Source organism: Vulpes lagopus, chromosome 1 (assembly GCF_018345385.1).
Source record: "Vulpes lagopus strain Blue_001 chromosome 1, ASM1834538v1, whole genome shotgun sequence".
Taxonomy (NCBI): Eukaryota; Metazoa; Chordata; class Mammalia; order Carnivora; family Canidae; genus Vulpes; species Vulpes lagopus.
Window position 1 is genome coordinate 59,797,162 of NC_054824.1, and position 21,410 is coordinate 59,818,571.

At 35.0% G+C, this 21,410-nt stretch overlaps 1 protein-coding gene across 6 annotated transcripts in view; it reads left to right on the forward strand.

The window, feature by feature from the left end:
* Window positions 1-21,410, forward strand: part of SUPT3H (SPT3 homolog, SAGA and STAGA complex component) — a 508,532-nt gene that overhangs the window by 326,771 nt on the left and 160,351 nt on the right. For 2 of the 6 annotated variants that reach the window (XM_041750768.1, XM_041750773.1), the window contains exon 4: window positions 7,831-7,869. The exons of the other annotated variants lie outside the window; for them this stretch is intronic. In XM_041750768.1, coding sequence (XP_041606702.1) covers window positions 7,831-7,869 — 39 coding nt within the window. The remainder of the gene's footprint in view (window positions 1-7,830; window positions 7,870-21,410) is intronic. 6 annotated transcript variants of the gene reach the window in all.

Below are 21,410 nucleotides of genomic sequence, written 5' to 3' on the forward strand. Positions count from 1 at the left end.
AAATTGGAAACAACTCAAGTATCTCTCAAAAGTTCAATGGAGGGGGATCCCTGAGTGGCTTAGCGGTTTGGCACCTGCCTTCGGCCTAGGATGTGATCCTGAAATTCTGGGATCAAGTCCCCCATCGGGCTCCCTGCATGGAGCCTGCTTCTCCCTCTGCCTGTGTCTCTGCCTCTCTCTCTCTCTCTCTCTCTCTCTCTCTCTCTGTGTGTGTGTGTGTGTGTGTGTCTCTCATGAATAAATAAATCTTAAAAAAAAAGTTCAAAGGATAGGGCAGCCCGGGTGGCTCAGCGGTTTGGCACTGCCTTCAGCCCAGGGCATGATCCTGGAGACCCGGGATCAGGTCCCACATCAGGCTCCCTGCATGGAGCCTGCTTCTCCCTCTGCCTTGTGTCTCTGCATCTCTTTGTCTCTCTGAGTCTCTCATGAATAAATAAATAAAATCTTTTAAAAAAAGTTCAATGGATAGATAAAAATTGTGAAATATTCATAAAATGCGATACTACTCAAGAATTTAAAAAATGAACTACAGATACCACAAATAACATAGATGACTCTCAGCATTAGGTTGAATGAAAGACTCAGTGCTAGCATATATGATGTATGATTCCATTCATATGAAGCTCTAAAACAGAGAAATCTAATCCATAGTAACAGAAGACCTGTTGGTTGTTGACTAGGGGCTTAGAGGTTATGGAAATGTCCTACAGATCTTGGAGCACCTGGTTGAGGCTCAGTTGGTAAAGCATCAGACTCTTGATTTTGGCTCAGGTCCAAAATTTGACCTCAAGATACTGAGATAGAGCCCCATGTTGGTCTCTGCACTGAACATGGAGACTGCTTAAGATTCCCTCTCTCCCTCTGCCCTCCCCACCCCCCAACCCCTCAACACCCGCTCATGTGCATGCTCTCTCTCAATAAAAAAAAAAAAAAGAAAGAAAGAAATATCCTATAGCTCTTGATTGTGGTGGTTAGTGCAGGAGTACATACATTTGTCAACACTCATCAGATTTTACACATAAAAATGGGTATCTTAATCAATTTGATTCTTTAAAAATGTATTTGGGTATTTTTTCCTTCTGAATGTTGTGTTATTGCTGAATATCTAGTTTGCTTCATTTCTGCCCCAACCACATACAATCTTAATGATTCGGTATGATTGCCTAAATGTATAAAACATTAAAATGATTCAGAAGTCAACAATATATTAAAAACTTTTCTCAGGAAAATCCATTGCTTTTTTTTATTTATGTATACACATATATACATATACACATAATCACAAACATGCATATTCATCTATATGCACATATATTATACATATTATATAGAATGATACAAATACTTTTCACAAAGATAGTATTCTTTATATATTTTTTTGCCCCTTGATTTTTGAGGGTTTTTTTAATCTTGCATAACAAAGTCACGCTTTTGAATTTTTATTAATCTTATAGGTAAGAAGTCGTATCTTGGTATAGTTTTATTTTTCTCTGGTCATGGGTAAGGTTGAGATGTTTTGTATCTCTTTTTATGAGCTATCTATCAGTATATTTTGTGTATTTTCTCAGTAGCTTTTTCCCCTTGATTTTTGATAGTTCTTCATAAATTAGGGATATTAGTCCTATTTTTGGATTCTGTGTTTCTCATTTCTTTTGGATTTGCTGATAGTAATTTTTGCATGCAGAAGATTTTTGTCTTATGTAGTGAAATATATCCATCTTTTCCTTAATTGTAGCTGTATTTTAAAATCACATTTTGGAAACATTTTTCATACCCAGGTTGTATGAAGGGCACTCATATTTTCCTCAAGTATTATATGGTTTTATATTTTTACACTATTTCTGATCCATTTGGAATGTATTCTTTTTTTTTTTTAATTAAAAGAATGTTTATTCACAGTATGTTTTCAATGAGGAAAACACGCAGCTATTCCCATACATTTGTACCACAGGTTTCCAAACACTTGTTTTTTTGTTTGTTTGTTTGTTTTTTGTTTTTTTTTTTTTTAGTTTTTATTTCAATTCCAGTTAACATACAGAGTAATATTAGTTTCAGGTGTACAATGTAGTGTAGTGTTAACCTACTAGTACATGACCTTGTACTCATCACCACAAGTCGCTTCAACAAATGGTGTTGGGAAAACTGGACACCCACATGCAGGAGAATGAAACGAGATCACTTTCTTATACCATACACAAAAATAAATTTAAAGTTAAAGACCTAAGTGTGAGATAGGAAACCATTAAAATCCTAGAGGAGAACACAGGCAGTAACTTCTTGAAATCGGCTGTAGCAGCTTCTTACTAGGTATGTCTCCAAAAGCAAGAGAAACAAAAGCAAAAATGATCTGTTGGGATGTCATCAAAGTAAAATCTTCTGCACAGTGTTGGAGACATTCAGCAAAACTGAAAAGCAACCTGTGGAATGGGAGAAGATACTTGCAAATGACATATCTGGTAGAGTGTTAGTATCCAGAATTTACAAAAAATTTATAAAATTCAACACCTTAAAAAAATAATCCAGTTTAAAAAATTGAGTTTATTTGTGTGTATGAGATGAAATATTGATCCAATTTTATCTTTTTTCCAAATATCTGTTTGTCCCAACTCCTTTTATTATATGGAGTTTAATATTTTCTACCTAATCCCCAAGTGGTTTAAAAATGTCATTTAAAAAGATAACATACTGAATTTCCATATATACTTGGATCTATTTCTTTTTTTATTCTTTTTTTAATAATAAATTTGTTTTTTATTGGTGTTCAATTTGCCAACATACAGAATAACACCCAGTGTTCATCCCGTCAAGTGCCCCCCTCAGTGCCCGTCACCCATTCACCCCCACCCCCGCCCTCCTCCCCTTCCACCACCCCTAGTTCGTTTCCCAGCATTAGGAGTCTTCATGTTCTGTCTCCCTTTCTGATATTGGATCTATTTCTGTACTTTCTGTCTTGTTACACCAGTTCATCTAGCTGTTTGCATGCCATTACTACACCTATTTATAGAGATTTTATACTAGATTTTAACAATCTAGGTAGGACAGTCTCCCTTTATTGTTCTAACCTTACACATTTTTTTTTAAGATTTTATATGAGAGACTGACAGAGAGAGACAGAGACACAGGCAGAGGGAGAAGCAGGCTCAACGCAGGGAGCCCAATGTGGGACTTGATCCTGGATCTCCAGGATCACACCCTGGGCTGAAGGCAGCACTAAACCGCTGAGCCACCCAGGCTACCCGCTTTCACAGTTTTTATTGCTAATTTTACATGCTTATTTTTCTACATGAGTTTTAGAATAAAATCATCTGGCTCTAGAGAAAAACGTTGGTGTTTTTAGAGGAATCTTCTTGACTTGATGAATTACGTAAAGTAGACTGGCATCTATATGCTATTGAGTCATCCTGGTTATAAACAAGGTATGTGTTTATTCACATGTTCAAGTCTATAACAGTTTTCAGCAGTTTTTTTTTTTTTTACAAGTTTTCCTCAAAAAACTCTGTACATTTTTGTGATGTTTATTCCAGAAGTATTTTCCTTTTTCATTGAAAGGAGATATTTTCTTCTAGTATCTTTTTCAGTTATCGTGTGTAGAGAAAAGCTGTTGATATCTTAATTTGATATATTTGTGCTACCTTATGAAGTTATTTTATTATTTGAGTCCAACTTTCTTTAGACTCTTTCAGTCAGGTCTCATCCTCGCCACTTCTCTGCTGCTTGTGCTGAGGCGTAAGAAACCTCTGTGTTACTGAGGCCAGAGGTGATTTTTGTCTTCCTCTTACTGGACTGCTCAGCACTATTTAATAGTCACACGTTCCCTCCTCCATGAAATGTTCTCTTTTGGCTTCTGGAGCACTAAACTCTCTTATTGTCCTTTGCCTCACTTTCCTGAGCCTCCTTCGCTGGTTGTTCTCAATCTGGAGTTATCTGACATCAATCGCTCACACTCTTTGGCTTTGTCTCTACTCTTTACCAGGATCTTTTTAAGGATCTGGTTTCCGGTACCAGATATCTGGTGATAAGTCCCAAATTTATGTCTCTAACCCAGACCTCTTCACTGGTCTCCAGGCTTGTATCTTCAGTGTACAGCAGCCCTTATGTCTAGGCTCTCTATTTCTTGTGTGTCCTGATGTGATGAGTTTTATCTCAACAGAGCTGAATAATCATTTCAGATGTAAGCCAGGTAATGTTGTGATTCTGCTCAAAAACCTTCACTGTCCTCTCATCTCACTCAGTGTAGCAACCAGCATTTTCAGTCCCCTGCAAGACCTAATCTTCCACAGCCTTTCCTTCTCTTACCTCTTTGACTCCTGTGCATCTCTGCCTCCTGGCTGTTACTTGGCCCTGGGCCTTTGCGTTTGCCACTTCCTCTTCCTAGAACATTTTTTCCATAGATAGCTGCCTGTCTTGCTCCCTCACTTCCTACAGAACAGAACACCTTTTCTGATTACTCTTTTAAAAGTATCTGTGTTTTTCCTCCTTCCCATTGACAGTTCTTATGATTACGTATCATACTTCTGGCCTTTTCTTATTTATGTCCTTCTCCTTAGTAGAATATAAATTCTAAGGTGATAAAGATGATTTTAGACTATTTTCTTTTCTCTTCCACTGTTGTATACTCAGCTCCACCAATATTTCTTGGCACAAAGACAGTGACCAATAAATGTTTGTATTCTCACTACAGAGTATCAAGACTGTCCTCCTTTATGGCTCATAAATTGATTGAGAAGGCATCTGCAAACTACTCTCAGTGGTGATAGCATTATAGACAGAGAATATAACCATCTAGACTAAGTAGTCCTTTAAATGACACAGTGATCTGGTTTGGTTTAGATACTGATATTAGGGATGTCTGATAACATTCATTCATTTAATGTAAAATCTTTAAGAAGAAAAACAGCAAGTTCTATTTTTTCAGAATGACTGCTGGCTCTGCAGTTAAAAAAAAGAAGAAATGAAAAAAACTAAAGAGCTGTGTTTATGTGTAGTCTATACGTATATACTTACACATATATAGAAGTTCACTGCCCACATGACTACATCCCATAAACAAGATAGTTTGGGGTTATGACAGTGTTTTAGAAAAATGTAGAGATCTTACTGCTTTGATTTTTTTGGCTTAAAAGGGCAGTGTGTTCCACCAGCAAAACAAAATAAAACAAAACAAAACACAAAAAACCATGAGTTCCTGAATTACTGAGGAGGAAGCTGTTTCATTTCTTGTAATGGTGATTCTCAAAGTGTGGTCCCCACAGACCGCTGATGGGCTCCTAGGAGTCCCTGGGTGGTCTTCCAGCTGGATTCTTCTAAAGTTTATAATATGACAGTGTCTGTAGTCTATTTTATGGCATGGATTAATGATTTACTTAATGATATTTCTACAGTATTTTCCCAGATGCCATTCTTCCCACGGGTAATGGTGAGGTTTCTTTCCAGTGGCAACTGGGTATAGGTGGAGTTGGTGGTCCACTCATTCTTTTTTCTACTCATGAAATAATCTAGAGTGTGAAACTGAGAACTGCTACCGTAGAGATATCCATTCATATGACTGTTAAAGCTTTGAGAAGTCCTCCAGTGGCAATTTGAAACACTAAATTAAATGTTTTAACTGAAATCCCAGTTTGCATGCTTTAAAATGATTCTTCATTTGGCCAGAGGGTGGTAGCTTAATTTTCAATACTGGCACGTCCAGGAACGTAAGACCTGGGAACCTAAGATAATATTTTGAGTTAACAGCATAGAGTCTCCTGGGCTGCAACCCAGCAGGCCTGGACTTATTCCTAACTCCATCACTTAGTAACTCTGAAACCTTGATCAAGTTATTTTCCATCTCTGAAGCTGTTCCTATCAGTAAAATATTAAAGTAGTTTTTATACCATACCTAGAATTTTGCACAACACATTCATTCATATAACGGAATATATTTTCAGCATCTACTCTAATGCTGGGTGCTCCAGATACTTAATAAGGAAAGATGAGATTTCTGACTTTAAGTAATTTTGCAGATATGTGGTAGAGATACAAAAGGAAACCTGTCCTTCTGGTGCTAAATATACCAGTTATATGCCAGCACATATTCAGTAATGCTCTGGGCACTTTGGGAACAGGGCGTTAGGTTTCCTAAAGGATATGGTTTCCTAGAGGATATGAAGTTGAGCCGAGTTTTAAAAATTGAGTAGGTTTTAGAAACAAGGGGTGCCTGAGTGTCTCAGTTGGTTAAACTTTGGCTCTTGATTTCAGCTCAAGTCATGATCTTGGGACTGTGAGATCGAGCTCCATGCTCAGCATAGAGTCTGCTCAAGATTCTTTCTCTCCCTCTCTCTCTCTGCCCCTGCTCGTGCTTGTTCTCTCTCTCTCTCAAAATGAATAAATAAAATATTTTTTAAAAATTGGGTTAGATAGAATTTAGAATATTATTGCAATCCACTAAAAAATAGATTCAAACACATGTCAGTAGGACTAGTATGGAGAAGCTTTGGCTTGGTAGAAGTGAGGGTTGGGTGGGAGATGAAGACAGAGTTTGATTTGGACAGGGGCTTAAGCAGTTAATATATGGATATTACCACTGCCACTACCACTACTATTATTATCATTTTAAATGGCTAGGTGAATTGAGAGGGAACTGTAGTACCTCTACTTGAATAATTTAGCTCATTTGGTTGCAAATACAAGTAGAGCAAAACATGTCTTTCTTGACTCATAGACTTGAAATTAATAATTTTATTTTTTTTAGAAAAAGATTTTATTTATTGATTCATGAGAGACACACAAAGAGAGGCAGAGACATAGGTAGAGGGAGAAGCAGGCTTACTGCAGGAAACCTGATGTAGGACTCCATCCCAGGACCTCGGGATCACGACCTGAGTCAAAGGCAGACGCTCAACCACTGAGCCACCCAGGTGACCCAAGAATTCTAAGTTGCATACTTCTGAGTTTCTCATTTTTGGAAAGGAAGTGAGTAGTTCTTGAAAGCACTTCTTTTTGGAAGACTGAGTTGTTTTCAGATTTGATACATTTAGTCAGTTTTCATAAGTCAAAGCTGAATTCCCATATTCAGGGTATCCCAATAATTACAAATTTGAAATTAGTAAAAGCTGAAGTGGTGCTATTTTATCCAGTAGTAGTTACACACAGCTTTAATCGAGTCATATTTATTTATGAATTTTCATGTGTTTGTTTTCAGCCTTTGAGATATGTGTATGGTCTCCCACACTAGGATAGGCTCCTTAAATTCGGGGTGGAACTCTTTGCTCTCCATTTTTCTACTCACTTGTATTCTTATTTTATTTGCAACTCTAAATAGCACGTAACTTATTCTGCTCAGAGAACACAATAAATGTTGAGTTGTCAGAAAGGGATTTTTAACTTACATGTAAATCTGATTATTGTGCTGTGTCGGAATTTTCCCTGAGAAGGACTGGGGTAAAGAACTGACAACATCTGAGTTACTTATCTCTGTGCATATGTTACTGCCTCTCTCATTTAAATGGATGGAGAATAAAAGGAAATTGAATAGGAATTGAGTTAAAATTTTTACATTCTCTTTGTAATTGTCTTGATTTTGTTTGTTTTTAGCTCTAAGGCTCCCAGGAGAGTGTGCATTTTACGAGATAGTCCAAATCACCAATGAGACCAAAAAGATCCGTTTTATAAAAATGGGCTGAATACCACCACACCGTTTTAAGTATTTGAAAAAAGAGAACGATGCCATTTTGTCAAGTCCTTTTTTTGAACAAAATGTTGAGAAAGGGATAATTCTTTCATAAAAGTAATTATATGTTATAGCTTAGTACCAGTCGTTTCAAAAGCACTAAAGTTAGTTTTTTCCTACAGATACCATATTTGGAGTGTCTGCCCTCTTTCAGGCATACAGTAAGTAGCCTTACTGTGTTCTAGGTACTTGGTGTACATTTACCACTCTACGGATAGGTTAGACTCTATGAATTTTTAAGTAAGTGTGACTTTTAAGAAAAATTTTTAATAATGAAATTCAAATTTTTTATTCTATACCATAACGTATCTATGTTTGTTTCAATGTAAATATACTATTTTGATTACTGTCTAATTCACTCAACACTTCTGGAAGCTGTACTGCATGTTCCTTCTTTAACCTCTCTTTAATGCACATGTCTGCATACAGTGGTGTCTGTGTATCCTTGTAAAAGAAGCCATATTCATCATAAGTCATAATTCATTCATTCATAATAATCCTAAGAAGTTCTTACTATCTCCCATTTTATATGAGGAAAATGGGACCCGGGAAGATGAAATCACTGTATCCTGAGAATGTACAAACACATTTATAATGTTCTGTTGGCACAAGACAATTTTACCTGGTTCAAGGACTTGTGACTAGTGAGGAGGAAACGATTTTTCGCAGGGTGATGGATAAGAATGAGGATGTATTCTCTCTACATGTTGTGTTTTGCTTGGTAATTTCCATTTCTTACTCAATTTCCTGATTTGGGAAGCTTGACATTAACTATTCATTAATTTTGAAAGTTTTTAAAGAGATGCATCTGAGTTAAACTTTGAGACTTACAAAATGACGAAACATAAAATAATGAAATATCGAAAATCTATTAAAACTTTACCTGTTATTGACTATATAGGTATGTAAACTAAGAAACTGTAAATATCCCAGAAACCTGATTTAGCTTTACATAAGGATACTACTTTTCTTTAAAATATTTAATTTTGGGGTTACCTGGGTGGCTCAGTCAGTTAATGCCTGCCTTCAGTTCTAGTCATGATCCCAGGGTCCTGGGAGGAAGCAGGGGTCTCCATGCTAAGTGGCAAGTCTGCTGCTCCCCATGCTTGCTCTCTCACTCTGTTTCTCTCTGTCAAATAAATAAATAAATAACTTAAAAGAGTTAAAATAATCAGTTTTTAAAATCAACATTTACCAGTATTTTGCATAAATGTTCATTACTTTTGATGAGTACACAATTATTTAAAATTGTTGAAAATGGTATGCATGTATTTATTTTTTTTTAACTTTTTTTAACTTATTTTTTTTTAAAAAAAAAGAGAAGAGGAATAGAGGGAGAGGGAAAGAGAGAATCTTAAGCAAGCTCCATGCCCAGCATAGAGCCCGTCACAGGGCTTAATACCATGACCCTGAGATCATGATCTCCGCCAAAATCAAGAATCAGACACTTAATCCACTTAGCCACCCATGTGCCCGTTTATGGTTCTATAGTATTTTGTAGAGTCATAATATCTTTTTTAAATTTTATCTGAGTATAATTGACAGTGTTACATTAGTTTCAAGTGTGCAGCTTAGTATCTTAAGTCCTGAAGTATTGTATAGTAAGTCAATATAGCCCATGTGGTATCTCATTAATAGAACTTTACTTCCCAACTTACCAGTCTTATCCTTGAATAAACTTATGGATGAGTATCAAGAAGTTATGTTAAGCTACATCCAGAGTATATTTCCCTTGCATCTACTGCATTATCAGTGCCATCAAGCACTACCCATTTCTCTTAGAGAACTGCAGTGGTAAACTCACTGGTCTTCCAGCTTCTACTCTTGCCCTATTTCAGTCTCTTCTCCTCACAGCAGCAAAGGTTCTCAAAATGCAATCAGAACTTGCCACTCTTCTGTTTAGGTCTCCATTTACCCAGAACATTCTGGTTTAAGCCAGTTATCCAGGTGTAATTACTGTAATTACTTTAACACTCACAGAGTCCTAATTTAGATAAATCATATGGTCCATCAACTTAAGCTCTGCATTGGTTTCCAGTGACTTAGAATGAATTCATACTTCTTATAATGGCCAACACTGCACTGCACAAGGAGACTGCTGCCCTTTTCTCTGTCCTCATTTGTTGATTTTTATTTCTTTAACTCACTATTGTCATCTCTCAGTTTCTCATTCAAGCCAAGTTCTTTGCTGTCCAGGAATCTTTGTACATATTCTCTCTTCTACTTGGCGTGCAACTCTCTATCCCCTTCTCCCCACCAGTTAGTACACTTTGAATGACTAGAGCCCTAAATTCCTGAAGATCTCAAATCTCAGCTGACATGTCACCGGTTTGAAAGGCATTCCGTGATACCTCTGCCTCATGTAGATGCCTTCTCTATTATAGTTATTTCAGCAACCTGGGTTTTTTCTGTATCATTTATTTTGTCTTGTAAATCTTTCATTTATTAATTTACTTCTTTGCTGTCATAATGGAAGATCCTTGAAGACAGACCAAAGCTGTTTTTTTTTCAATATAGTACCCTACCTCGTAGCATAATGCATAGTATATAGTAGGTACTCAATAAATACTTGCTGAATACATGAATGAAGACAAAAGCCAAAACTTGCTTTAGTCTTACTTCTATAGAACAATACAAAAAATAGTGACCTGCTCTCTGTTTAGATATCTTTGCTAAAACTAATAGTAACTCACTTAAAAATGGAAGAAACTAATTGTATGTCAAGAGTTTTACTATACATATATAAGAGGGAAAAATCTCAAAAGAAGAGAAAGAAAATAATTTAATTGTAACAAGCTCTAAACTTGAAGCTTGTTGTAGGTTTGTATTCTAGATTTCCTTATCACCATCAACATTTAATTAATTATACATCTTAAAGTTATGGTTCTTCTCTATCATTCAACAAAATTGTCAGTAATCAGTGTCATCTAGTTCACTATTTGAGAGTAAATGAGAATATAGTAGAAATATAGTAGTATATTGTTTAAAAGTATGAATTTGTATTTGAAAAAGTCTTGTTTAGTTTTGGGGTTTTTTTGAGGAGCCTATAGTCTGGCTGTAAGGGTAAAAGCATTAGGAGAAAATAGGACTTAGTAAGGACATACTTTGCAAATAAATGTCAAAAGTGGTAAATGCTATTTTAACAAAGTAGTTTTATAAGGTCAGATCAAAACTTCTGAACAGCTAATATAACTAATCGTATGTTTTTCCAATAATTCTTTATCTACATGTACATAATGGCTACACATTTAAACTCCTAAGTTGATGTTGTTTTGAGTTCTGGGTTTTTTTTGTTTTGTTTTACTTCATAGCATTTTCTTCTGACACGGTATAGTTTTCATGTTTTCTCCACAATACTTTAGACCATAGGCTAGCATACTATGGCCCATTGGCCAAATCTGGCCCTTTGCCTATTTTTGTAAATACAATTTTATTGGAACACAGCCATGCTCATCCATTGATCTATTGTGTATGGCTCTTTTCACGCTTCAGTGGTAGAGTTGAGTAGATGTGACAGAAAGTGTATGGCCTGCAGTGCTGAAAGTATTAACTGTTTAGGCCTTTACACGGTTTGTTGACCTCTGCTGCAAAGCATATGAAGGCAGTGATTATCTGATCTAGTCATCAGTGTTCATTCTCTTGGTGCCCTGCTAGAGTCTGACCAACTTCAGAATCCTGTTGCAGGTTAAAAAAGCTGAAAACCTTTATTCTTTTTTTTTTTTTTTTGAAAACCTTTATTCTTATTTCCATAACTATTGTACTAAATTTGGAACATCTTGTAAATTTTATTCAAGCATGGCAAAGATAAATCCTACTCGTCTAGTAAAACTTCCTTAGCTGTGCATGTCAAAATTGTATGTGTGTGTATGTATGTTTAGTAAACTGGTAGAAACATTTCAGAGCAAAAACTAAATTTGATATTATAGAAATACCCATAAATTAGTCCTAATCAGCAGATCTTTTATTCCTTCAGTTTTGACATTTGTCATTTTATTGTTGATTTTTATTTGAAACCTTTTTAAACCTTACCAAAGTAGATTAGAAACGTTTAGACAATGCCCATCCACATATTAAAACACTTTTCTTCTAAGAGGAAGCATAATAATTTATTGTCTTATGGCCATTATGACTTAAATGCATCTTTTTCTTCCTATTTCTTGATCCAATGTAATTAAATAATAGATTTTATTTCATAACTTTTCAAAAGGAATAAATGGGAAATTATGTTGAGCCAACTTGTTTATTTTTTTCCATGCCCTTCTAAAGTTTAAAAGAGATCCTTTCTCTTTGCACTAAAGGAAAGTGAAATAGCCCTTTCAAATCAGTGTTCTTGGGAAATGAATGTTAATTTAAAAATATACTTTAACAGAGCATAATTTTTCCCTTGAAAAATCTGATGTTTAAATCCAAGTTAGATGCTACTCTGAAAATAATGCTAAGATTTTTAATAACTATTCAATCATTTAAAAACCAGTGCTATAATTATATATATATACATAGTAAAGTATAATTTAAGTAGTTGCTGAATTAGTCCTTATCAAATAAATTTTAGTTTCTATACCAAGAGAACCTCTTAAAAATCATACCTTCTCTTCATATTTATTTGTATGTCTTATTTACTGTATATTCATTTATCTTGTTTATGTTGAGAAATAGTTTTCTCTTAGCATTATTAAAAATAATGGCAGATATGGAGTAAAAAAGTCCTGATGCCTCAGACAAAATAACAACTAGAGGATTCTTTCATATTTGCATAGACTTGATGGCTATTTTGTGTATATTTAAAGCAAAAAGTAACTCTGGTACTTCTCAACCACTGTCATTCAGTGTTTTTTAAGTACAGTGAGTTAAAAATTATTAACTGGTGTAACTGTTTTTATCCTGGTGAAATATTTGTTTCTATTATGAAAAGTGGCATAAAAATGAAAGAACAAAGCAGTTTTATAATATAAATAGCTACTGCAGTCATTGGGCATTTCATTTTCTTTAAGGCTTTGTATACCTGTCTATGTATGAGCTATTGGTTGGTATTATACATTCAGCTCTTTCATTTTGATTTTACAATTTATAATACATCTTTTTTTAATGCTAGTAAAACCTGTATATAGAAGAAAGTATTTAGATTAGTGTGTGAGGGGGTGAGGGGTGGGAGAGGGTGGGTTGGCTTGAAGAATTACTTTGAGTACCTGAACAAGCCATCTAGCAGTTTCTCTATCAGGACCGGGAAGACAAATTTTAGACTGTTTGCATTAGAAGTAAAACTCAAGTAGTTTTAGAAAATAACTTTTGGATATTTTTTTTTAATTTTTTTAATTTATTTATGATAGTCACAGAGAGACAGAGAGGAGGCAGAGACATAGGCAGAGGGAGAAACAGGCTCCATGCACCGGGAGCCTGACGTGGGATTCGATCCCGGGTCTCCAGGATCGCGCCCTGGGCCAAAGGCAAGCGCCAAACCACTGCGCCACCCAGGGATCCCAACTTTTGGATATTTTTATCAAGACATATATATATATATTTTTTAACTTTATCTTTTAGTGGCTTGTCCTGGTTGTCTTTGAGAATCTGATGAAATTGTAGATTGCCTCCTATCCAAACAACATTTTATATACAATTTCAGAATGTTCATAAGCCCCAGGATAAATTTCCTCATCGACAAAATATTTACCTGATTTAACAGTTACTTTCCTTTTAAACCTAAAGATACAATTTGAATATATTAACAGTATCAGTTTAAAATGGATCAAGTTAATTTTAGCAAATTTGAAAAATATTGAAATAGAAACTAAAAAAATCACGATTTTGCTGTCTAGATAAAACTATTCAGTGTCTTCATGTATTTTCTTACTGTCTCTATTAATAAAAATTCCACTTTGATAAAATTTTTGTCATTACTGTACTTATGATTTGTCTTCTGCTGTTTAAATTTAACATTTTATCATTAGAATCTCTGCTGCTATTAAATATTCATAAAAACATTTCCTTATGGCAGAGTAACATTCCATCATGAGGAAACCACCTCCTGTCAGTGAAACCATATGCCTTTCCAGGGTTTTGCTGTTTTAAATAATGTACAGATAACATCAATATTCACAAATTGTTGTCAATATCTGATTGTTTTCTAAGATAGATACTTAAAAATGCAATTATGGGATCAGAGGGCATTAACTTCATTAGTACATAATTTGAAACTGCCCTCCAGAAGATTCTCTATCAGTGAATTAGCCTGTTTTCTGAATTCTGCCAAGAGCATTAGCATTTTAAAAAATCTGCTAATTTAAGAAGTGTGAAGTATTAATTTATACTTGTTTTAATTGTATTATGATCTCATTAGCCACTTATATTTTAATGTGAATTTTTTTATTTATATCATTTGCTCATTTTTCCTTTAGGATCTGAGTGTTTTCCATGAGCATTTTATGTATTTAGGATAGGAGCATTTTATGAACTCCTTTAGAAATATTTTTCCAGCATGGACTTTTTCAATGATTTTTTTTTTTTTTAATGCCGGAAGTTTTCATTGTAAATGTAATCCAGTTCACCAATTTTTCCGCTTCACCACCATAATACTTTTATTAGATTAGAAAGTTCTTGAGAACTGATTAATGTTCTCATGTATTATCTTAAGCCATATTTATTTATCACATTTAAATTTGCATAGTTGTAATTTATTTGGATATACAGAATGAGACAAAGATCTAACTTTATGTCTCTATATACAGACATACATATAAATAAATTTTAACTGAATGTGTCACTGTGTTCATATCACGAATGCCTTCTTTATGGGTTTTTGTTTTTCTCTTTGTCTGAACTTTATGCATCCCTAAACCCCCATGATGCCATCCAAAAAGGATGATTTATCCTTTTTCTCCATGCCTTAATATTTGTGTATAGATATATGTGTACATACATAGAAACATCAACATGCATAGTGTTTTTTCCCATTGTTATTATTTCATTAAAATGGGATTATTACAATACTTCTCTGCATGTTGTTTTTCTTGCTAAAAAAAATACTTCATTGAAATTTCTTTAAGTCAATTAGTGAAAATCTATTACATTGTTTTCTTTGGTTCTTTAAGTTTTTTTTAACAGTTTTAAACCTAACATTTTAGTTATTTTTATTTTTAAAAAGTTTTTATTTAAATTCCAGTTAGTTTGTATACAGTGTAATATTAGTTTCAGATGTACAATATAGTGAATCAACACTTTCATACATCACCTGGTGCTCATCACAGCCAGTGCCCTCCTTAATCCCCAACATCTATTTCACCCATCATCCCACCCACCTCCCCTCTGGTAACCATCAAATTTGTTCTCTGTAGTTAAGAGTCTGTGTCTTGGTTTTTCTCTATTTTCTTTGCTCATTTGTTTCTTAAATTTCAAATATGAGTGAAATTATGTTTATCTTTCTCTGACATATCACTTAGCATGATATTCTCTAGCTCCATCCATGTCATTGCAAATGGCAAGATTTTGTTCTTTGTATGGCTGAGTAATATTCCATTTTATGTATATATACTGCCTCTTTATCCATTCATCAGTTTATGGACATTTGGTGGCTGCAGAATATAATTTACCTTTTCTCTCTTGGTAGCATTCTTTTTCATCACATATCATTGGATTAATCTTTTTTTAAAGATTTTATTATTTATTCATGAGAGACACAGGAAGAGAGAGAGAGAGAGAGAGAGGCAGAGACACAGGCAGAGGGAGAAGCAGGCTCCATGCAGGGAACCTGAGGCAGGACTCGATCCCGGGTCTCCAGGATCAGGCCCTGGCCTGTAGGCACGCTAAACTGCTGAACCACCAGGGCTGCCCAGATTAATCTTAATATAGAGACACCTGGGTGGCTCAGCGGTTGAACATCTATCTGCCTTTGGCTCAGGGCATGATCCCATGGTCCAGGGATGGAGTCCCTCATCAGGCTCCCTGCATGGAGCCTGCTTCTCCCTCTGCCTATGCCTCTCTCTCTGTTTCTCTCATGAATAAATAAATAAATAACATCTTTTTTAAAAAAAATAGATTAATCTTAATATATATTGTCAGATTCTTTTCCTCTTATTTCTGCTAGCAGAAGTTGTAGCTCCTTTTATTTTTATTCAAATGGTGACTATGAAGCAATTCTCATTTTAATTTGCCATCTGACTACTAGTGACCCTGAGCATCTTTGTGTTGGTTGACATTTGGATTTTCTCCCCTATGAATTGCCTGTTCATATTCTTCATACATTTTTCTAATGAATTTCTTTCTTATAAATTTCTAAAAACATTTATAAAGATATTACCTCTTTTAAAATTGCATTGCAGAATATTTTCAAATAATCCATGAAAATGTTTTAAAATTTTATATAATCATAATTATTTGTACTTTCCTTTTTGAACTTGTCGCTTTCAATAAGAATGTCTCTCCAATACTTGATTGTGTACACTGTATCCCAGATCATCTTATTTTTTTTTAATTTTTATTTATTTATGATAGTCACAGAGAGAGAGAGAGGCAGAGACATAGGCAGAGGGAGAAGCAGGCTCCATGCACCGGGAGCCTGATGTGGGATTCAATCCCGGGTCTCCAGGATCGCGCCCCGGGCCAAAGGCAGGCGCCAAACCACTGCGCCACCCAGGGATCCCCCAGATCATCTTATATTTATTGTTTCGTTTCTTGCTGCTTAATAAACCACCTCAAAAGCATAGTGGGATCAAAAGTAAAAATTATTTGGGGTTCCTGGATAGCTCAGTTGGTTGAGCATCCCATCTCTTGATTTCATCTCAGATCATGATCTCAGGGTTGTGAGATTGAGCCCCACATCAGGCTCCATTCTTGGCATGGAGCCTGCTTGCGATGCTCTCTCTCCCTCTCCCTCTGCCCCTCCCTCCCTCTAAAAATATCATTTTATTATTTCTTGTGGTGCAATGATTTGGCTTGTCTAAATGTTCTTTTCACCTTGCTTATTGTCTCTCACTTGGTTGCAGTCAGATGGCACCTGGAGCTACGTGATCTGGATTCTTGACCCAGGATTCTTAGAATGGCTGGACCTCCCTCCTTCCCTCTATAGACTCAGTGTCTCTCTTCTCCATCTAGTTCCTTTATATGGTCTATCCAGTAGAGTCTTACTTAGTGGCCCCAAACTCTAAAAGTTTCCAAAGTAGAATCTGCAGTAGCTTTTTACTATCAAGGCAGAAAAGTTCTGGAACATCACTACATCTACAACTGTTAGTTAAAAGAAGTCACACAGCCCAGCCTAGATATACTGTAGGGGAGAACGGTATAAGGGGATGAATCAGGAAGGAGCTGATCACCAGGGTCTTCTATAGAGACTAGATCCCACAATGCCTTTGTTTTCCTTGTAGACTTCTATCCATGCCTGTGGATGTAGGTCCTGGATCTTCTTCAGTGATTTGTATCATTTTGTCTTTTATATTTAAGGTTTCTAATTTATCTGGAATTTATTTTTACATCTGGCATAAGATAAAATCTTACTTTGTTCTCTTTAATTAGCTGTTTGTCAAACCATTGACTAAATAATTCTGTTTCCCATTTCAATAAACTCCCCTTTCCTTCTGTCAAATTTCCATTTCTCATTCTATTCATCTACTGTCACACATTATCTCTCCTTTCCTTTTATTCCTTAATCCTTCCTTTTCTACTTCCACCCACTATCCTTTTCACTGCAGCTATTCCTGTATCAACATCCTAATACAGCTGTATCATAATTTTCACATAATTCATTGTCATTGTTTACATTGTTTTGACTCTGAAATCACCTGAATCGATAGCCGAGTTGTGCAGTGTTTCATATTTGCATTTTCTTTTACGTTTTATTTTCCTTGCAGCAATAGGAACTACCCTTTGCTTAGTTCTATATTTATCTGCGTCATTCATGCTGAGTTCTCAATCAAGTGTGATCTCCTCTCAATATAAATTAAAAAGGTATTTCTTGTAATTTCATCTTTTTTAGGAATACCTTTCCTAGATCCCTCTATTAACTTGTTCCAGTCTGGAGATTGCTCTTTAAGCTTGCTTCACATCTGCCACTCTGGATATCTACCTTCAGATCTTGGAGATTCTATCTCATTCTCTGTAGCATACTTATGTCCTACACTCCTTCCTACAAGGAAGTAAACCAAGGAAAATTCTTCCTTTTTCCTTATTTCTTTATTGTGCTGGAATATCTTGTCCATTAGGTTTCTAAGAAAGAGTTCATGATTGTGTATCAACTATACTAAAAATAAATAAATAAAAGGTCAGAAATAAATTTAAAAAAGAAAGCATCCATGGAGGTAAATTTTTATATAATTTGCATGTATTAAATTAGCTTACTCTGCCCTCAGAGATTTTTGACAGTTTGCCTATATGCAAAAACTTCTAGGTTAGAAATTATTTTGCCTCAGGATTTTGAAGCCATTTCTCCATTACTTTCTGGTGTTAAAGGTTGTTGTGGAGATGACATTCTATTTGTTTAACCTTTACATGTCAACTGTTTTTTTTTTTTCCTTTTTTCCTTTTTTTCTCTAAGTTTTTAGTGTCTACTGTTTGTCCTCCAAATTCCAGAAATTCACAATAATCTATCTAGAATGTTTTATGTGAAATGCACCCCACGCCACCTTGGCTGCCTTTCTCATCCTATGCATAACCACTCTCCTTTCTATAGCCAGATTAGCCTCCTTTCTTTTCCTATATCTTGTCCAAGAAGAGCTTTGCCTCAGAGCCTTTGTATAAGGGGGAGTTATATGAAGCCTTCCCATGCATGGGATGTTCTCCCAGGTATCTGTGTGGCTCACCCCCTTTTTGCTGGTTTCTGCTCAGGTGTTACTTTAATGAGTTTTTCCCTGATTACCCTTATAAAATAGCAACCCACAAGTATCTTTCCAGCACACCTATTCCTGCTTACTGTTTTTTCACTTTTTTTTTTCTCTTTGTTGTAGCATAGCAATTAGTATGACATGTTAATTTGTTTATTATGTGTCTCTATATAAACTTCGTGACAGTGTGGACTTTGTCTATTTTGTTTAATGTTCTATTCCAGCCATCAAGATTTGTGCCTGGTTCTTAATAAATATTTGTGAATGAATAAGAAAATGGCAATTTGGTATTCCCTTTTTCATCCATTGTGTTGAACAATGAGGTTTAGTCTAGAATCTTATGTTCTTCGGTGCTGGGAAATTTTCTTGAATTATTTCTTCAAATATTTCTTTGCCTCCATATTCTCTTCTAAAATTCTGTTTTGGGATGTTAGACTTGGATTAGTCATCTAACTTACTTATTCTTTCTTATTTTTAATTTCTTGTGTAAGTTAATTACTTGTATGATATGCTAGGTTAGGTGCTTTAAAGAGTAAAAATACAAAGTGAATTTTCTATCTATGCTTATTTGTGAATTTATAGTACTTATTTACATTTATTTACCAATTGCCATTATCAAAAGAGTAAATCATTTGTGGGAGTTTTTCCCTTCTAAGCCATAGCTATGACTGTGACAGTGCAAAAATAAATAAATTATTTAAACAAATACAGAACACAAATATTGATGGGGATGGGGCCACACCAGAATCTGTAAATATATGACACTTGAATAAAATTAGTTGGTGAAAATTCCCCTTCCCATCTCCACCCTTAAGACAGACTTCTCATCAGGCTCTCTGCTTGTACTTTTCACATTAATTCCTACATACATCCTTTGGGATGGAAAATGGTGAAGGTACAACAAGAATGAATATTTCTTGAGAAACTGTGCCAGATCCTTTGCATATATAATTTGACATGGTCCTTGCAATCCTGAAATACAAGTGTCATTACATCCATATTAAAAATGGAGACTTGAAAATAAGACACATTATTTAGCACAGACTCATACACCCAGAGTTAGATCTGAAACAGCTGCTAACTTTGAATTTAAAGAAAGTCTTTTTTTAAAGATTTTATTTATTTATTTGAGATAGAGAACATGTGAGAGAGAGAGGAGAGCGTGTGCATTTATTTATTTATTTGCTGTTCTGGTACTTTTATTTTCTTACTGAGTCCATTTTACTAAAAAAACAAAAAACAAAACAAAACAAAAAACCCAAACATACAAAACATTTTTAATTCATCTTAGAAAATTAGCAAAAAATTAAGAAAGTTCATATTACATTGTACAATATTTAGGTAAGAATATTTGAAAATTATAAATATTTGTTCCCTCTCAACATAAGATATCATAAAAATACATTTTTAAAACTTTCTTCATGTATAATTCCTATAAATGATCATATCTCTATTTATTAAGGTAAAGGCCTGATTATGACAAGCATTCACACATTCCAGAAATATTCTGTGCAGTAACTACAAAAATAAAAGCAAGGGGTCTGGCAGCACGTTGACCATTGAAACCATCTTAAATATTGCTTTCCCCTTTCCCCTCTAAGCCTGGGGTTCATAATGGCCACCTATTGCTCTTAGAACCAGGAAGGTGCCACAATACCCCTTGTGATTTCTCTAAATCTTCCCCACATTTTCAGAAATAGTTTCTATTTAAACTCCTCTCCAAATTCTTAGGTTAGCTATGATATCTTTTTTTCCCCAGCCCCTGACTGATAAACTAACACATTCAGGTAAATATCAGTGATCCCATATGGGTCATCCCCAGAGATGCCTAGACATACATATATTAGCTGAGATTCAGCCAGATAAATTCTATAAATTGAGATTTTCTGGAAATCTTGATTAGCATTGGAGACACAATTTCACTTGCCTTTAGACTGGAAACTCATCATGGCTAGTATCTAACCAGCTCACTCCAGATGAGTCAGCATATTTTCTTTAGACATTTGGATAATCTGTAGCAATGTCTTTGAGACTCTCTTAAGATTAATAACCTTAATATAGTCTGTGGAGACTACATTAATGGACTTTGCATTCTGGAATGAAAGCCTTCTTCTTGTAAAGAGATCTTTACAAAATAAGGCAATAAGTAGTAAGCTGGCTGAAGCCCTACAGTGTCCCCAGAAGCACAATGGAAAGGGGGTGATGAAGTCTATGCTTGAGTTAGAGGAGACCTTAGAGAGGCTACGGCACCTCACTTGCGGTTTTTAAAGGATGTGGGATTCTGTCTTTGTCTATGTTGTCTGCTTTCTCAGAATGTGACCCTGTGAGTGTTGTTGGGTGGTTGAACCATTTTAGCTTGATGTGAAGGACTCTCATAAGATTTTCTCCATTTAAAAAAAAAAAAAGAAGAAGAAGAAGAAGAAAATTTAAACTGGGTTTAAGTAACAAATCTAATTTTTTTTCTCTCCTTACCAAAGTATCAGTAGACTTTTTTTTTCTTTTTTTTTTTTCATTTTTCATCTTCTAATCAAGAGGAGTCATTCCTAAGTAATATGTCATGCTTTTATGGTACTTTATAGTTTTCCAGTGCCTATACCACATTATTTCATTTTATCTTCACCCTGACCTGTGAGTGTAACAAGATCTGTACTATATCACCTATTGAGCCTTTCTTAATAACCTTTTTAATTCTTTGGTAGAATATGAGACTGACATCTGAGCCCAGGAAACCTGACTTTCCATTTAGTTTTACATATACGTCTTCTAATTTGATAAATACTATATACAACATTGATTGGTTTTCCTATGCAAGCAAAGTTTGAATACAAAATTTGAATAAGGGCTCCTTTCTCTGACAGACTGAGAGGAAAGTATATGCAAATTATCTCTGTTCATCA